This window comes from Topomyia yanbarensis, chromosome 1 (genome assembly GCF_030247195.1).
Source record: "Topomyia yanbarensis strain Yona2022 chromosome 1, ASM3024719v1, whole genome shotgun sequence".
Lineage (NCBI taxonomy): Eukaryota > Metazoa > Arthropoda > Insecta > Diptera > Culicidae > Topomyia > Topomyia yanbarensis.
Genome location: NC_080670.1, coordinates 159,014,030 through 159,034,684, shown reverse-complemented (window position 1 = coordinate 159,034,684; position 20,655 = coordinate 159,014,030). Strand labels below are relative to the sequence as shown.

At 36.5% G+C, this 20,655-nt stretch overlaps 1 protein-coding gene across 2 annotated transcripts in view; it reads right to left on the bottom strand.

Moving 5' to 3' along the window:
* The window catches only part of LOC131678983 (O-acyltransferase like protein), a 40,311-nt gene that overhangs the window by 5,516 nt on the left and 14,140 nt on the right, over nt 1-20,655 (bottom strand). Inside the window, exons 1-3 of one of the 2 annotated variants that reach the window (XM_058959487.1) lie at nt 19,752-20,540; nt 9,667-9,813; nt 9,360-9,595 (exon numbers count right to left, since the gene is read on the bottom strand). In XM_058959487.1, the coding sequence (XP_058815470.1) occupies nt 9,360-9,595; nt 9,667-9,813; nt 19,752-20,091 (723 nt within the window). In that variant the 5' untranslated portion in view covers nt 20,092-20,540. Of the gene's footprint in view, nt 1-9,359; nt 9,596-9,666; nt 9,814-19,751; nt 20,541-20,655 lie in introns of those variants that run through there. The other variant, XM_058959496.1, reaches the window with a different exon arrangement.

Genomic DNA, 20,655 nt, shown 5'->3' with positions numbered 1-20,655 from the left:
GGGTCCGGTGATCTGCTGACCACCTTGACACTTTAGTTAATTCGTTCACGCCTAGTTTAGTAGGTACCACTGACCTAAAGACCTACTTTTTCCGTCGCGCATTTTTATTACAACAGATGGCTTACGTCGTCTAGTAGATTGTTCTCTATACGTGAAACTGTAGAATTATTTATCATGCAGTTTTGATGTTGGACTTTAATTAATATGATTTTGAGCTTCATATTTGTGCCCTACCCATTTAAAGTCATTGGTTAGAGCAGCGTCGGTCATAAATGTCTAACATGTTGGCCCAGATGGTAGGGTGGTAATTGGGGCAATAGATTCGAACTTACGCAATTATGCACTCAAACAAGAAAATTTCATAATTTGCAGATCATTATTGGTTATTGGGTCATCAGATATATTGATGTTAATTCTTGATTGTAGGCCGAGTAATTAATGAAATCGTGCGGATCTCTCTTCAATACAGCAAAAATAGCCTTCTTACCCTACGCGTTTATTTGCTATACCAGTTGTCATTTCAACTTTTTCAAAGCGGAAGCTTTAGGTGCACTTTGAATCCTAATAACTTTCTGCCTGTCACACCAATTGAGTCATTAAATTTTTCTTTTATTACATAAATGGACTTTCTAAATGTGGCCAACCCTGAAAACTACAGAACAATTTTTATTGAGTTTCTAAGAAAATGTAAGAAGTTCTTTGACATTAGCGGTCTGGCTTGACAACGGTTTTAGCTACATGGGTTAACATTTTTGACAGATAATCCGACAAAAGGACACAGGTTATCTTCCCAACACCTACTTGCCCTTGTCTTTTCTAGTTTTAGTTGTTAAATACATAATCTCGTTAAGAAATACTCAACTGTACTACTACTCATAAAATAGCCCTTATTAACCCCCTCTAATCTCAATAAAATTGATATAGTAGTTATTCCTAGTTTTAATATGGTTGTAAAATGTTCCACTTAGTTAATAATTAAATGCTAAAAATCCCAAAGTGTTACTATTAAGAACGATATTAAAAAAACATTAAATGGTGCCATATTGTTACGAAAGTTATATTATCCCCTTTTGTGTATGTATAAGATAGCTGTAAAATTTCACTTTAAAAATCACTGTTTTGAGCGACTTGGTGGAATGTTATATTAAACACTGTTTCATGATTTCTTCAGTTTAATTCCACTATTTTTTGTATGAAGAAGATTCACTCTGTACTGCCTTATGTACTGAAAACAAGTAGGATTAGGTAACCTAGGTGTGTGACGATGATCGTTTGCGTGCGGGTAATATTTGGAAAAGCCATGTATATCCGTTACCTTGATCTCGATTAAGTAAAGACGGAGGGGTTTTTTTGAAAATTTCCAAGCTCTCAGCTACATTAATAAATTTTCATGGATTAGTAGTTTGACGTTGAATTTTTATATCTTCGGTAGTAAGATCATGTTGTTCAAAAAACGCATGTTCTGCTACCTAAGATTTGAAATGGAATGGTACATCTTTAACCCTAGAACGCTGCACTTGCGTTTTCTACCCTAGAACGTTGCACTGAGGTACAAACGTACTCCACGCGTTTGATCGCAATTTTCGCAGGTAAAAATTCAAACAAAAGAAATGTATAATGCATCATTTTCTTCATTTTTTAATTGCAAATACAGCTGTGTAAGTAAAAGTACGAAATTTATTGAATCAATTATACATCAATTGGTTTGAAAAAAAAGCGCGGTATTGACTTTTTTCATAAAAAAATTACTATAACTTTACAAATTTTCAACCGATTAGAAAAAAATCAAATGATTCTAAAAGTTGAAAGAATGGTCTAGAAACGGTATAAAATGGAATTTCGATATTTTTGAAAAAGTGCAATTATTTGGAACAGTAATAAGCCCCCCTCTGAATATCCTGACCAAGGATAAGTCTCCGATAAAAAATCAAATTTGTATTCCGTATTCCTAGTTTTAAGATAGTTGTAATTTTTACTCTTTGTTAAAACTATTGTCGCCCATCTTGTAAATAGAATTGTATCCCTAGTTTTAAAAAAATCTGCGAAATTTCTCATAAATATTTGTTCCCCCTTTTGTGTACCAAACTATATTGTTAGTTTTAAGATAACTGTAAAATATTTCGTAAAAAACTATTACTATTGAATTTCTTGTTGTAAAATTTTTCATAAAAAAAATATTTTGTCCCCTCTCTTATATATAGAACCTTATTTCTAGTCTTAAGATAGCTGTAAAATTTTTCTCTTTTATAAAAAAATCAACATTGTAACCTTTTAGTTTTAAGATATATTATATATTTAAGATATATAATGTAAAAACAAAAGAATTTGGCACCGCCAAGCAAACGCATGTGTGCCTATCAAATAAACGAAATAAAAAAAATATTTGGAAGAGTGAAAGTTTAAAAATCGGGTTTTGGAAAATACCACGAAATGGGGTGGAAATCGAAATGAAAAAAATATTTCTGATCAGTAACAAGTAACTTTACTGTTACAGCAGTTACTGTGTGCAAATTATACTTGCGAGCCATTGTTTCGAAAAACTGTAAAATATAACCAATAAAAATCAGCAAAGTTGAGAACGATTTTTTTCTACTTCAAAATTAAATCAAATTAATTGAATAAATGATTAAAAACGATTATATAACATTAATTATTACTTGCGTAGTACAACAACCAGTATTTAAACTGTTATTGTCAGGAGTCACATTTCCACTGACAGCACGAAACCTGACGAAACGATAACCGCACACTTACGGTTGTGGTACCGGTAGTGTCGGTACCGAACATCCCGGGAATACCTACCCATTTTTGGTATCGAAATACCGGTACTGAATATGAATAAGTACCGGTATCTTCGGTACCATGAAATTTTTTTATAAAATATATAGCTCACCTAGAGCTGAAACGTCACAAGAATCAAATGCCATGATCTCAAGCTATCTATTCGATAATCACGGGAGTCAAACGACAGACTAATCAGAAAAATGACACAATATAAATAAATACAAATCACGACAATATCGCTGTTGTAATTTGTATCCGGTTCTCCAATCCACACTAAACACTCAAAATTGTATGAAGAAAGAGAGCTCAGAAGCGACATGTAGTTGGAGTGGGACATATTGTGACAGAAGCATCAATTTGAAACGATACAAAACTTACATATGGCAAATGTTATGATTACGTCGTCTTACAGAAATTGAACGGAAAGAGAACTGTTACTTCAGTTATTCGTGTAGTACATTCCTATATAGCGTAGAGATGTAAGCTAGCAACTTACGAACTGGAAACTATCATTATAGCACAGTTTCACTCTAAAATTTCAAAGCATTTACAACGAGTAGAAAATAACGGATAACATGAAAGTTTTGGCATTTTTATGTCATCAGATTAAACAATGTTCCGATTAGTTCCCTTTCGTCACGTCTGTAATACCGTTTAATTTTTATCTATAAAAGAACGAACGCCGTTTCAGAACCAATTTAAAATGCACATGAATCGTTTCGAGTGGCGTGAAAAGAGCAGGTGTACATAAGAGGAAGGAGCCATGGTGTTCAAAACAGAGGAGCAGGTATACGGTACTGTTGCATTCGGCCTTGTACTGATTTGTGCTCGAGAGGTGGTAGAAGAAAGAATCCTTGTTTCGAGTATCTAGCAGCTATCGAATCTGAATAAACTGCGCTGCTGAAAAGCAATTGATTTCAAAGCAAATCTCGGAATAAAAGGTGCTATATTGCGAAAATGTGAAACATTGCTCCAAAGGAAGTGGTATCATTTGTTGATCTGAAGATATGTTAACTTGATTAATGAAATCATGATTTTGAACGTCCAATTTCACTCTGGAGTGTTTTCGCTCATTTGGAAAAAAGTTCGAGTACCGGTAGTTTACCGGTACTACCGGTACTGAGGGTTTCAGTACCGCGGAACCGGTTCTCGCTGGAAATGGTCGGTGCTGCGAACCCTACGCACACTGGGGTACAATTGTACCCCACGCCAATTTTGACACCTGCTTCTGCTCTTTATACCGAACTTCCAGTGTTCTATTAGTTTGTTCAATATAAATTTTATCACAATGAGAACATGATATTTTGTATACCCCAGATTTTCCCAGTGTTTCAATTGAGGAATTCCACGAAGATCCGTCCGAAAATATCGAAAATCGCGACCGACCATTTTATATTCCGATGAAACTTTACAGGTTTCATCGGCATGGAAGACTAAACATTTTCCGCAGTCAATAAGATTATTTTGACTAAAGCGCAACTTTTTAAAAGGGCGTAGACGTTCTATGTGCATTAATTTCAAAATTTGTTTGTCTGGTTATTCTATTTTATACAGCAAAACTTACTGAGAATGAGTTATAGGGAAAACTGCAAAAAATATTGTGTCATTTTTTTACAAAAACAAAAATTTAAATTAAAAATTTAACTTGCAAAAAACCCATTTTTATAATTTTTTTATATTTTGTCAAAAAAAAAACCTAAAAAGAAAAAAAACATTTTGAAGGTAATTGACTGATGGAGAACTTATTGGTAAAAAACTTTTTCTAACAATAACTTTATTCATGTTTTTAAATTTCATACTAATTGACATACAAAACTGTATTTTTTTCCTTTTAAATAAAAATGCATTAAACAAAGATCTTCCAAAATGCTATAGTTTTCGAAATATTTGAATTTTGCTCCAACAAAAACAATTCGTGTAATTATGCCCTTTTTAAAAGTTATTCGCATTACCCCATTATAAAATGTCGCCAATCTAATATTTATCGTTTTAAAGACGCAAAAGAAACTTTTTCAGTGTATTTGGATCATGGAGAAGCTTTCACTAAAAAGTTTTCCTAAAACAACTTTTGACATATTTTTCTAATTCATACTATTTGCAGTCAAAAATAAAATTTTATTTAAAATTTTCTGAAATGTAGTAGTTCTCAAGATATTTTAAATTTAGTTTTAACAACACAATTATTTTGTTTTATTACGACCTTTTCATAAGTTATTCGCTTTTCTCCATCAACAACAATAGGTTTTTAAAAAGGCCCATAACATTTCCTGTAACTTTCCATTGACATCAAGGCGATATTGGAAACCATTTGAAAGCTATACAAAAACAATCAAAATATTGTTTAACCATGGGATCTGATGATTAAACTATATAGTTGAGTCATATTTTGGTTGTTTTAATGAAGCTTTCAAATGGTTTACAATGTCATCTTGATGTCAATGGGAATGTTACAGGAAATGTTACAGGCATTTTGAAAAATCCATAATTGTGTTGTAAAAACAAAATTTAAAATATCTCGAGAACTACTACATTTCAGAATTTTTTTTTGTTTTGAGTATTTTGATTTATGGCGTTTAGAATCATATTCAACAATAAAATTGTATTTTTGACTACAAATAGTATGAATTAGGAATATATGTCAAAAGTAGTGGTTAGGAAAACTTTTTTATTGAAATCTTCTTCATGATCCAAATACACTGAAAAAGTTTCTTTTACGTCTTTACGACTTACGTTAAAACGATAAACATTAGATTGTCGACATTTTATAATGAGGTAACGCCAATAACTTTTAAAAAGGGCATAACTACACGAATTAATTGTTTTTGTTGGAGCAAAATTTAAATATCTCGAAAACTATCGCATTTTGGAAGATTTTTGTTAAATGAATTTTGATTTAAAATGGTACTTAGAATAATATTTTGTAATAAAATTACAGTTTTGTATGTCAATTAGTATGAAATTTAAAAATATCTATAAAATTATTGTTAGAAAAACTTTTTTACCGATAAGTTCTTGATCACGCAATCATATTTAAAATGTTTCTTTACTCTTTAGGTTTTTGTTGACAAAATATAAAAAATCAAAAAAAAAATGTTTTTTTTGCAATTTAAATTTTTAACATAAATTTTTGTTTTTGTGGAAAATGACACAACATTTTTTTCAGTGCATATTTTTGTCGTGAAGATCGACGTCAACATTTCATAAGACATATACAATATGCTCATGTTGAGAAAATGGCGTCTGAAAAATTATCTCGTGCTTTATATTCCCATTTATGAACAGGAGCTTGATTTAAGGACCAAACAACTCAATGCCGTGTTAAATTAACCATTCTTTCCGAATAATATACCAGATTTTCTTAAAAAATTGTATTCTGAACGATTTTTGCAGATAAATGTTTTGGTCCCTTTTGAAATATCGCACTGATTTTGTGCCCTCTCCTATAATCCCTTTTCGTCGAGACGTTAGCTTATAGTGCGTGCTGGTGAGCCCTTTTGTTTACAGCAAATGATTATGTGACGTTTATTTTGATCCCTTTCTTGGTGTTGCGATGTTTTTGTTCCCTTTTCAAGTATAGTCTTTTTCATTAAGCATAAACGCCCATAAACAAATTTTTCCGTTTTGTTGTTTGGTGTATATGAACCGTTAATTTTTGAGGGGAAGTGAAAGGGAACATAAGCAAAACAAGTTATTTTGCCTATGTGCCTTTTCGATAATCTATTATTTCGCTAACAGCCTGGCTTCAGAATCGACTTAGTTAAGGTGTGTTTAAAGCTTTGTTAGTGTCCATTTGAAGTAAGTATTAACCGGAATTGTTTACGTTTTGTTTATCGGCCCATTTGAAATCTTCTCGTCGAAGTATTCATTCTCTGTAACTCGTTCTCAGATAGTTTTGCTGTATAAAATAGAATCACAGATAACAGACGTTTAGGCTAGAACAAAATTTCTTCAAAAACCTATGTAAACTTTCAAATTGATATACGTTGAAAATCCGTGTTTCACTATTGCCATCTGCACAACTGTTTGCTACACGTGTTTGACAGCTGCACTCTAACTGCATTGTAGTGATTACTACGCCATCTGCAAACGTTTGCCAAATATGTTTCAGATGTCTGATTTATTCGGAATTTCAGCAGCGGGTATTTACACACGATTCAAATCGAGCCTAAACGTCTGTTATCTGTGATAGAATATTCCGACGAAATTTTTTTTGAAATAAATGCACGTAGAAGCGTCTACGTCCTTTTTAAAAAAATGCTCTTGAGTCATAATCATCTTATTGACTGCGGAAAACTTTTAGCCTTCCATGCTGGTGAAACGTGTAAAGTTTCATCGTAATTTAAGATGGTTGATCATGATTTTAGAGATTTTCGCGCGGATCTTCGTGGAATTCCTCAGTTATAGCAACCCCAGGATAGTCATTCGTCATTTCCAGCTAATCAAATAGGGCAACCCAGCAGCTCCAAGCTACGGCAGCTTCATTACTAAATATGGGTAGAAAGGTAAGGACAACATCCCGATCAAATTCTCATGGGTTCAAACACCATATAACCCCATGAAAATACCATGAATATGGTCCACGCCAAATTCTACAACCATTGCAACACCATGAAATGGTCTCGAAAACCCATAAATGAAGTAATTTTTTTCAAAGGTCCAATCTACAAAAGAGAGCCTCTCTTTGTTTACTTTCTCTTCCGCGAATTACTCGGTCACCTTTCTGATTTCCCTTCAACTGTTAGCGTAATAAGCTAGTAAAAACCTTGGTCTTTCGAAACATATTGATAAATGTTTGAAAAGTTTTATGGTTTTGCAGTAATAATCGAAAGAGAAAGCGAAAAAGAGGGTTCTCTTTTGCAGATTGGACCTAATGAAAAAAAGTCTTTAAATACGGTTTTTAAATGGGATCTTCTGGACCATGGCGATGGTGTTTTCATGGGTTGAACTCATTCCAAACACTTTCAAAACACTATGCAGTGGGGGTGAATTTGGACCATGAGCATTATGGCCTTTTCGTTTGATCGGGCTACTCAATTGAAACATTTGCTCACTTAGAAATAGGCATGTGAAGCTACTCGAATTCCAAAAAAACAAAGACGATTGATAACGCCACGAGCCCTCTCGTTCTTCCACCCATGATAAACGCCTATTGGGAACTTCGAATGGTCAATTAGAGCCATGATCATCATTTGAATCCCACGATTTGCAAAGAAGCAAATATCCATTGTGTCGGAGATTTGCCTAACACAGCAAAGCAAAGGTTCACAATATGTACTTCGTTAGCGGTTGGCATATTTTTATTCCTCCAGACATTCAGTCTTCGATATAGAGCTATCCGCTGCGTTAGGCCCTCTGGTTTCTGTCGTCTTCAACGACATTAGACGAGGATCCAGTGGATCAATTTTTGACGGAGATACTTTAACCTTTGACCACAGCTCTAGAATAATTTTCGTTCGGAGTTCGGAGGAAAACCATATACTGCGATCAATCTACTAGTGGACCATCGTCATCATTGTATCTCTGTTGAACAGTAACTACCCAAATTTGTAGTTTTACGCATAATGTGATAACGTTATGTTCTTATTTTTTGAAGTTTGGCTAGGGAAAGAAATATCCTCTAGGTAAACGCCATCCCACTCTCCCCTACTGTCATTATCAGACAAAGCAAGCTACCTACAATTATTCAACAGTACAAAGGCTACTTTAAGCTTATTTTCATTTAATTACTTTGTCGGTAAATTTACTTTTATTGGGGCTAATCCAGCATCATCTTTCCATTGCTTGTGATAAGCACATAAGCAATTCTTACGAGGGTCAAAGAGTTCAAAATTTACGAATGTTTGTATTTTGTACAGTGAACATCCAAAACACGGGGAAAACCGCGCAACTATACTTGATGTTGTCAGACTAGTTTATCTTATTTTTGTTTATTTAACGACAACCAGTGTACCTGCTGTAATGGTATTTTGTGCACAATACTTCTGATTCATTTTGCACTTCTTACATTAACATGGTAGGATGTAATCTTACGGGTGTACATGGCGTTGTAGATAAGCCAATTGCCTTGCATGCAACTACCCTGTGTTTTGTTCCTAACCCAAGCATTGGATTTGATTTTTTCTAACTAAATAAAGAATATAATCTGCAGAAAAATCTAAGGAATCGCAAAAGAACCTTATCTCTTAATTTATTGCGCCATTTGAAACAAATAACACGTGCAAGTAAATCAACCAGCAGTTACAAAAGCTCACAAGTATTTATACCTGCTTATCAACAAATGACGCAACGAAGAAAAGTTCCCTGGCAGCTTAGCTTGCTCATGTGCACCATGTACTAGACGAGCCCCTGAGCGGTTTGCTTGATCTTGAAAAATGTAACCTTTAATAGATTCACACGACTGCGATTGAACCGGTATTATGTTTTGCTAGCACAACCGGCCGACGACGGGTTGTTTGGGATGAGCGATACCGGATTACAAACTAACCACACGTGTACCTATATCATCTTCTATAGCTAGCTGCTGTTCTTTTATAAGATGGAATTGATGGGACATAATAATACGATAATATACTTACATCGGCCAGTTCGCTTTTCAGTATCCCATGAGACTGCACCAGGTTGAAAATGTGCCGTAGGAATGGCGTGCTGGAAATAACCTTCGGTTGTATACCGGCGAGACAATATCGACCTTGGAGATGATCGGTTTGGATTTTTGCGCCGCCCCGAACCTTCATGCACTGGTCGTAATCGCCGTACTGGTTGATGTTTCCATTGAGAATACCGGAGCTCAGTTTGCCGTTGGCATCGTGCACTATGGTGATTGTATTCGATTGTACTCAGTAGTAAGATTTGTATGGATTAGAGTGACGGATATGTACTTACTTCGGAGAGCCCATAGCTCCATGGAACGGAGAGCAGTTAGGTACGATTTCGCTGCGCGGCTACATTCCGCCGATACCCGCTTGCTGTAGGCGGGGTTGAAGGGGGAGTGAATCGAGAAAAACGGCTCGATCAGCTTAAACATAGGCTCTGGGGAAAAGCAGATATAGATAAAGGGAAAATTTAACGAGGGTAGCTTATGGTTTAGGCATTGAGGTGGTAATGGAAAATGCGAATTGTTCGCATATCGATTGCAGGTCAAGGTCAAATTTGTGTCAGTTATTCGAGCCCCAACCAGTTCTGAACCAGTTCTCAGTATCTATAGAATCGACTGCGAGGGGGGCGAAAACTCCCCAAAGGGGTTGTAGAGTGTCGAAGCTCTGTCTAGTTAACTAAAGCACAATGCAACATAAGCAAATGTTTTTTGTCCATACAATATCAGGTTCGTACTTGTATAAGCATTGAAATCTCTTGATGAAGCAATACGCTTTTCTCATTAACGAGCGTAATTAATCTTGAATTGAATGAATTAAAGACAGTAAGGGTTGCACAAGATTGATAATTTTTGACAGTGAAATATTTAAAAACAAGTGTGTATTATTGTGCGAAATGGTTATACGGCACGTCGTGTCATTCGAATTGGAAATTGCAACCGAGCATTCTCTTCACCGGAAATTTATCTAGCCGAGCGTGGCAATTGAAAATGCACGTAATCATACTTTTGTCTCATTGGCAAAGTGTCATGTCATTTTCTTGCCACACACTAATGGGCACAAATAGACTTCGCTGAGTTGCATATTAATATCGCTGTAAATCGTTTACAGTGATGTCTCGTGCATACCATTCGATTATATTAAATCGAGAAAAAAAAAAATTGATATCACATAGTTAAACAGGGACTACTAAGTATTTTGAGCTGATCAGGGTGATGTGATTAAAATATGACAAAACAAAAAAACGATTACATGATTTGCACCGCGTAAAATAAAAATAAAAAGTTAAAGCCCCAAGTTCATTAAAATGCATTTTGTAATATGGAGAAGTGGAATACGCTACACCGGACAGTTGGATAAACTTCATCTTAGGTAGTCTTAACGGCGTTTTGAGGTAAGAATGCAGGTCGAAAACCACGCTATGCGCCCAATAAGGGCGAATTCCATTGTGCTAGTACTGTAACTAGATGACACACCAGAATGTTGATACCCGTAGTGCAAGAGTTTACTATCAACCAATTTCCAGAATACCATTGCGGGGGAAAATAATGGGGTTATGTAAAAATAAAACACTAATTGCACACCGCGTGACACAAGTGCATGCTAATACTGATCTTGTTTTTGGATAGGAGTCATTCTAGGTTCGCTCTGAACTGTCATTTTTAAATGGCTTTAATAAATATTAGAGCGGACCTCGAGCGACTCGGGTCTAGGACCGAAGTCAGCATTAGTTTGGAGGAGAGCGAGCAAAGGTGCTTTAACCTAGGCTTAATGAGCCAGGGCAAGGTGTAAATACCTCTGTCCCATTCCAAAGGACCAAAGGAGTGACATTAACCTTCTTAGCAAAGTCACTCCCAACGTTTTATTCTAACCCCCTATAAACTGAAACGGCCGGTACGGTTGTCCTCATTTCTTCCTCATTCAAGTTTCAAAACGATTCGTTGGTTGAATTGTTCATTAAATGGATAATTCAATTGCCGTATAATATTGAAACATTTACAACCCAACTCGGCACAGTAGGCCTGGCCGTTTTAATATTTGCGACATATTATAATATGCTTCAAATATTAATGTTGACAAGAAAGACACTAAAGAATAACTTCAGTGTTTTACAGGATGCTTTTCAATACTGGCTGTGTAAAGGTTAGAATAGAAACGATTGTTAAATTTCTGGCTGCTGTCCAGACTACAATAACACCTGCGAAAGCAGTGTCCAGCGCCCTTAAATCGCTAATATCAATGAAGGTGGGTTTATACTAGTGACCCGTTAGTGCAAGAGGTATAGAAGAACGTCTGATCGCAAGCGTCAAGGCAGCTTTAGAGAAGGTGGCGTTGGCGTGAATGGCAACAAGTGAAAACTGAATGACATTCACAGGGGCGGCGAAAAACTTTACGCCCGAGTGGGTAGAAAGCATAGGGTGAGGGGTCCATTGGTAACGATTTTTCCCTTTTCGCAATACACACGCTTACATTACATTCACATTAAATCACGTTCGTTTATGCAAATGGAATTGTGGTACATCGATGTTTTCAAATGTGTGTAGTGCGAGATACATGCGTTGCGCATCAAAATTTTTTGAAATGGTTCAAAATTTCGAGTGGGTTATTACCCACTCGGTTATTTTCGGTATGGGTAGTACTACCCATACTACCCACGCTTTACGCCGGCCCTGGACATTCATGATGCAAGTTATGCGCCCGAGATCCGACAGATTCTTAATAATATTTGTGTCTGTACAGTTTTATTTTTTACTTATAGTAAATATATAAAAGACTCATGGCTCAGTTAGGCTGCCACAATGAGCTGTGTCAAATAAATTGATTGAGCAGGGGCAAAATGTCTGTACAGTTCGTAGATGCTACTTGGTAATTGACCATGGCAAGCAAAATTACACAGATAATTAATGAATGGAGCCTGGAAGTTTCTCATTTAACCCAATTATGCAGCAGTTAAGGGATTACACCAATGTAGAATTATGAAAATGGATTTTTTATTTATTAGTCTAAAATGTGCTTTAGGATGTTAAAATTTATATCCCAAAACATTGAAGAGGAAAGCAATACAAAAATATTTAAATATTCATTTCTGCGCCTCTTATGTATGCCCCGAGTGTACGGAAAATTTTAACCGCGTTTTCTCGAAACAACTTTTTTAGAGTTGGCTGAAAATGTAACTCGAACAACTGATTTTTGATAGTTTTGAAATTTTCACAGCATATTCGAATTTTTTTTCTCTAGCGACGTACGTAGAATTTTATCTTTTTATTGCTTATGAGATGATGCAAATGCCCACCACATAATTTGGGGCAGCTCAGATATCAATTACTTTCGAAATCGAAAGACTTTCATGTCAGTTTAGTTAGAACTGCTAATGGAGAATACTCATCTGGCGAAGATGTAGTACTCAACTGTCTTTTTGACACCCATTTTCCAGGCTGTACGGCGAGCCATCACTGATGACTGCCCTTGAGTTCTTTTTAGGTAGTTCTGATTCTTGGGCATTTGCTCGTAGAATTGTGACAACCGAATCGATCAAATAGGCGATTGGAAGTTTTGCTTCGTATAAGTATAAGAAAAAAATGGAATCATTCCAGTTCTACTCTACAAAAAGGGTAAGAACACTTCAAGCATATTTTGAAAAAAGTTCTTACATGTAGTCTTGCGACAGGATACATTTCATTAGCGTGGCGGGAAATAACTGTAAAATTCATTCCCAAAGGTGGCCGCGTCAGTTATGAGGAGGCAAAGAGCTTTAGACCCATCAGTCTGACCTCCTTCCTTCTTAAATCAGTGGAAAGTTTAATCGACCACTACATTCGGGATGTTAGTTTGAGCGAGCACCCGCTGCATGCAATGCAACATACATATCAGCGGGGTAGTCTAGTACCACCCTGTTACACAATGTTGTCTACAACATTGAAAAAGATTTTTCACAAAAGCAATCATGTTTAGGAGTTTTTCTCGATATTGAAGATGCTTTTGACAACGTGTCTTTCGAATCCATTTTGGAAGCTGCACGAGGTCATGGAGTACCTTCTTATATTACGAACTGGATACACGCAATGCTTAGCAACCGACATCTGTGCTCATCGTTAAGACAAGTAGAGATAAGGAAATTGAGTGTTCGCTAATGTCCTCAAGGTGGTGTGCTGTCACCATTTCTCTGGAACCTTGTCGCCAATGGTTTGTTGAGGAAACTTAATGTTTTCCTTTTAGAACTTTCAATGTGAGAATTTCTCATCGCGAGGAATGGCTGGATGGAACGACAAGTTGAAGAATACGTAGTTTGTTATACTGACGGTTCTTTGTTGGATGGTCGAGCCGGTGCTGGTGTCTATTGCCATGAAATAAGATTAAACCAATCTCATTCGCTTGGTAGATACTGCAGTGTATTCCAAGCAGAAATCTTTGCGATTCTGTGTGACTCACAATCAGCACTTCGACAGGATATTTGCAGTAAAAGAATCTACTTTTTGCTCTGACAGCCAGGCGACGACTTGGCATTTCAAATGCTATCTACCTTCTATGGGTACCCGGTCATTCCGGTATTACTGTAAAAGAATGGGCGGACGAATTAGCTAGAGCTGGCGTTGCGACTGACTTCGTTGGTCCAGAACCAGTTCTACCACTGGACTGTCGATAAATTGGATAAAGCACAAGATTCGCTCTTGGGCTGCATCCGAACATGCCAACCGTAGCTTGCTAACTTGCGTTCAAACAAAGATTTTTCTGCCGGATGTGAGTCCGGAAACGTGAAAGAATTTGTTGCATTTTTCCAAGCACAACTGCATTCTAGTCAGGGCACTGACTGGACATTGAAAACTCAATTATCACATGGTTTCTATTCAGCAAGCTGAGTATTATTCATGGTATCTTTGTGAATCCGACTACGGAACATCATTTCATTCGATATGCAACTGCCCTGTAGTAATGCAATTACGTGTCCGGCTTTTTGGTTCTCCATACATAGCTTAACCTATTTTTTCCGCCAAAAGTCAGCAACATTTTACTGAATTTTCATCAGCTGAAAGTTGCAGTAATCTGAGATGCCGAAGGTTCAGCAATTTGAATTGAATCCATTTGACAGATTCACTTTGCCGAGGGTCGACAATTGAGATTGTCAAATTGACAGCACAATCGCGGACTTCTCAGTATTTCAGGCTGTATTACAGTGAATTCGGTGCTCGCGCTGTCAATTTGACAATTTGAATTTCAGAATTTTCGGTAAAGTGAAAGGTGGAGTGGATTCAATTCAAATTGCTGAAGTTTCAGCATATTAAATTTTCGGAAATTTCAGTTGATGAATGTTCAGCAAAGTTTTGCTGAAAACGACAACCAAATCCTGTCCCCAAGCGGATGTTTCATGCTGCTATCCGTATTTTTTCAAACATAAAAATATCGAAAAACCAACACACTCAATTCAGTTCGGTAATTTCCGGTAAAATTTTTCAACTGATAGCTCAGCAAAGTGGCGGTAATTTACTGATTTTCAGCAATATATTTACCGAGTTTATTCAAAACAAACGTCACTTCTGCTGAGATCTTGATAAAAGCTTTGTTAGCTGAGTGCTCAGCTGTGCAAAACTCGGTAAAAATAACGAAAAAAGCTGGGATTCGGTAGTACAAGATTAAGTGTGAACACAATACTCGTGTTCAACATTAATATTCACGTAAGAAAAAAATCACTTGACTTTTTTACAATGATTAAAATTTAATGTACTGTACTGAGGATAAAAGCTAATGCATTTTCGCAGAACAACACGCCAAAATGACAATCGTCAACGATGTTCTTTACCGTGTATCTAATTCACGCAACATGAGCGACCTCTGCAATAACATAGCAAAGATAATAATGCCCTATACCTATTGTACCCCCATATCTATTTGACCCCATTCTACTCTACTTCCAAATTCATTGCTTTTTACGTCATAAAACGCTGGTTGTTTCGCCGAAGGAACAGATCCCTTGCTAAATCATATATCTTTCGTGAACAAACGAAAATAAATTTGAGTCTTTTAGGAACTTTACCGTGAGCCTTGCAGAATTTGAGTCCTAGGATATGATGGAAATTCCCATAGCTTGTTCATTGTCGATGCAGACACATCCCAAGTAACAGTTGAAGGTTAATTCAAATGCAATCTAAGTTTTATGCAGAGCTATAAAACTACCATAAAACTTCAATTGTTACTACACACCAAAAATATGAATTTTATCGTTGACATAATTGCAAATATGACACAATTTAATAAACCGTAGTTCACAAAATAACCGTATTCCATTTAATTTTACATGAAACTTATACTTTACATGCGCAATGACATAAAATTACACTTACTTAACCCATTCATGCCCATGTTGTTTGTGGACAACAACGTTTTTAAACAGCTATATCTTTTGATTAAGGCAAAATTTGCTCACAAAAACAAGTAAGGCTAATAAATGTGACTATTGCCTTTCATTTGAGTATTAATAGTTTCAAGTACCAGCTCTAGAACTGAAGTTATTGCAATTAGTCTGATTGGATTCCGATAGAGCAGTGCTGCCAAGAAAAGTTTACGTTGACGACGGAAAATGAATTTTTCATATATCTTCGTTATGTTGCAATATTATTGAAAATTAATAAAACTTATCGATTTAGACTGTCTTTGGCTACATTTTCCACGCAATTGGACTATTGTAAATATTCTAGGAGAATTGCATTGAGCATTGGAAGATAAAAACTGAGCAGCTTCTAGCACTGCGAGGGAAGCACCTATCTTTATGAAAAAAAAGCTTTTCGTGTTTCTTGACCCCACCGTGTTCAAGGAAAAATAGTTTTGAAACCCTACATGCACGAAAAAAAAGTTGGGCATGAAAGGGTTAAATTCAGAACAAACGCCATAGGTAGAGTAAAATTGCGTGATTTACGAAATTTAACGTCATGTAAATTTAAATTCAAATATATAATTAAGTCTTTTTTGATGCTCGTATATGTCAGGGTCAGGAGACGTAAATTTACACGATTTTTTCTAGGTGTGTAGGGATCCATCGAACTTCATCAGTACCTCGTCGTACAGATTTTTTAATTAAATCTTAAACCAGGGTATTGGAATTAGGCTTGAATGACCTTCAACCTCAGTTGATGAGAATGGCAGGTAGTCGTCAATCGCGTACCGAAGTATAATTAGTAAAATGCGTATTCGAACGGCATTCATATTTTTACTGGGGGTCGCACACCTGAAAACTTTGATTTAAAATAAAAAGACAAAGTGCGAGTACTTAGCTTTATCACAATATCTACCAAGATATATCGTGATTAAATTCCCTACCTACTAACACCAATCCTCTCCTGCGATGTACTAGTCCCAAATGTCATACAATTGGTTCAAAATGCAATTTCAATAGGCTTTGATCAATCCCGGGAAACTCACGGGCAGCCAACTAAGCTAAGCACAAGATTGAAAATCGTTTAATAACTAACATGAAAAATCAACTTTCCAGTGACAAGTTTTTTTATCCACAAAATCAACTGTATGTATGCAATGCCCATGTTCCGCTGGAAAATTAATTGTGCGTTTCATGAATACTGGAAAAAAACTTTCACGGGAAAATCGAATTTTTATGTTAATTACACTAACTTACAAGAAACATGAAGAAAAAGTGTTTTCTAGACTATTTTGGGTCGCTAAATACGAGAATCATACTCATTTACTTTTTCTAAACATGTCGATTATGACGATCGGCAGATTTATTCCTGAGATATTGACCAATAACTGCAAAATGTGCTCAAATACACGCTTTTCAAAAAATCTTAAAAATAATTCTTTGAAAAAGAAAATGAATATGATTTTCGTGTTCAGCGACCCAAAATTTACCAAAATTAGTGTTATTAACCGTTTTGCCTTTCTCAATAGAAAGGTATTGCAATTGCTCTGACAACCGACTATTTAATGGAGGCCCGGAGGGCCGAGTGACATTTACCATTCGATTCAGTTCGTCGAGTTCGGCAAATGTCTGTGTGTGTATGTATGTATGTATGTGTGTGTGCGTATGTGTGTGTGTATGTGACCAAAAATGTCACTCGTTTTTCTCAGAGATGGCTGAACCGATTTTGACAAACTTAGTCTCAAATGAAAGGTGCAACGTTCCCATAGGCTGCTATTGAATTTCTAATGGATCCGACTTCCGGTTCCGGAATTACAGGGTGATGAGTACGAACACGCAGAAAATGTCGATTTTAATAAATTCTGCAATGAATGTATAAAGGTGATTTTTTTTCCAAAATATGACCACAACTGCTTCGATTTGTAGTATTAGGTCACTAACATCCATTCAAAGTCTACCATCATCGGTTCCGGAAGCCCCGGCGGAAGTATCTAAATTCAGAATAACAGTCACATCGGTTTCTCGGAGATGGCTAGACCGATTCGACTAAACTTGGCCTCAAATGAAAGGTATTGCGTCCCCGTAAATGGCTATTTAATTTCATCCCGATCCGACTTCCGGTTCCGGAGTTACAGGTTGTGGCGTGCGATCACATAGCAAATTGTGATTCAAACCGATACTCCGATGAAAGCAAAAAAGGTAAAAATTTCGCTAAAATGTCTCTCAAACAACTTAAATTTGCTGTTCTAGGTCACCGACGGCCAACCAAACTTTCGTTGACTACTTTGACCACCATAGACGGTTCCAGAAGTGCCCGGGAAAAGCGGCCATCTTTCAAAATTTACGAACTCACATCAGTTTCCCGAAAATGGTTGGGCCGATTTTCACAAACTTAGTCCCAAATGATAGCTATAATATCTCCATAGATATCAATAAAATTTCGCGCGGATCGCTTATATGGGTCCGGAAATATAGACTAAATCGTCCGGTCACATATGAAATTCCCATATAAGCCGGAACTCAAATTTTTTTTTCAAAGGGGGGACCTCATGAAATTTCAGAAATCGAATTCGTATTTTTGATGCCAAACATCTTTAAAATGCATGAAACGTCGAGATTTTATGTTATCTCGAAAAACATTTTTTTTATAAAAATCGACTTTTTGGGACTTTGCCGATTTCGCACCTTTTTTCAGTTCAATATTACCGTAGCTGTTTTTTCTTTTTCAAAATAATGTATATAGTCGTCATGTGATGTATAATAATAAAATGTAATATATGCATTTAAAAGCTTTTAATGAATATAAACAACGCACACATTCTCGTGATTCATGATTGAGAAAGGCACAATTGCACCGCTAGGTGGATTAAAATAGGTTTTTCAATCTTCAGTCATCTAAACACCTGCACCTCTTCAAACTTGGGGCTATTCTAATGTATCATAAATTTTCTGATTTGTTGGAAAAAAGTGTGGATATAGCATTTCAAATTATTGCTTCGACTAATTTTGAAGCTTGGGGCTCCGTGTAACTTTTTTGGGTTTGGGGTTAAGTGTTAATAAAGCTACATAATTAATATTCGAAATAGAATTTTTAGAATTAATCCTTTTTTGAGTGAGTTAGACGCCAAATTCAAAAAGCCATGCGTCTTGCATGAACCAATACAACTGAATTAGTCATGGAATTTGCATTTTGACTTCGTCTCATCAGAATCCGACACTAACGTAGTGACAGCACGCTAGCTTAGGAATGTCGCTAGCTCCAAAAAATGAAAACACTGTGTTTCTGAGCAAACACCCAACCCTACGTTATGTCCTGCAAGAAAAGCAGATCTGATTTAGCTGATCAGAATTAATTAAATCGAAACTTGGTTAGACTTAGCAAATCAATGCAATATGCACTATGCTATATTTCTTCTTAGTCGAAAAACTATTTATTCTCCACTGAGGAGAAAATTGTTCAAAACCATCTATCTTTACTCGACTACGGAGAAATAAATACAACTGGCTGGTTCCGAGTGATGTCTCTGAAGGCAAGCAATTCTAGAGAAAATTGTCAATAGGACGTAAGTAACAATGAGAGATTCTCTTTGGGGTCTTTCTCTTCTGTTCATTACTCGGTCATTTCAACATTTACTACTCTACTCTTTGCATAATATTCTAGTAAAAACCGTCGGCTTTCGATATGTACTGGAAAAATAGTGCAAAGTGTTGTAATGACGTCGTAATAAACGAAAGAGAAAGTAAACAAAGAGAGGCTCTCAATGTTACTTACGTCCTATTGAAAATTTTCTCTAGAATTGTTTTGGATTCCGCTTTCTCATCAGCAAACCAGAACTTCCGTGCTTGCTTTCAGTGTCACTTTGGCATTACTAAAGCAAAGTATCTACCAAAATCAGGAAAAATGTATGCTTCATGTAACTACAAAGTAACTGCATTTGTATATTGAATCTATAGCGCGGATTTTTTTTACTAGAATCAGACTCCGAAAACCGATGCATGCAATGCCTTACCTGCCTCGTCCGGACCTATTTCCAACTCATTCTCGATCGTTTGTGTATCCATTCCTGCGAACTCTGTCCTAAATTTATGTCTCACACTACTCAATAAATACTCATCAATTTCACTCAAATTTCCACTTTGCACTGTTTTATTTCCTGCCAGCAGGGAGCTCCAGTTTCCCACGGCCTTCGTACTGACAGGTGTTCGGTTTCGTTCAGTTTCATCTCTCGATCTTTGTACTTGCTTAGAACACTGATCCGGTGAACTGTTGCACTGGTGCAACGTTTCTCCGATGGACGTGGTGGCAAAAGTTGCCAAACCCACAAGCGAGAAAATTATGTTAACGTACATCGTCAGACACTTTGCTACACCATTTAGTCACCTAATCGTTCTAAACAAGTGATAGAACTATCATTCCAGCTATTCCAGAATTTTTTCACTTCGCAATGCTGATTGACACTGCTGATGTCGCAACCTTTGTAGGTTTCAATCGTGTCATGCTTCCTTGAAAAGTCTTCCCTTAAGTACTTTATTAACTTTCACTGAATTATGTCAGTTGCTGTCAAACGCGATGTGAACTTGTGGAAATCCTTTGGATAGTAACTGATTTCCCCGACTCTCCGTGCGGTTGTACACTCCGCCGCGATTCAGAACGTACGTTATTCAATCGATAGCCGAACCGAGACTGATGCGGGTTTGATAGCGTCCATGTGACTTCATATTTTTCAGTGCCACTAACGCGCAACGCCATATAGTACCTAACTACAAGAAGCAAGGCCCAGGGCAAATCGCGCTTCTAGTTGGTATTCAATGCACACTAAGTGCTGCCGCCGCCCCGTACTCGCAGCTGCGTGTGATGCATTAAAAAACAATCGAACTATGGCAGACGATTCGCTCATCTGTTTATATTGGAGC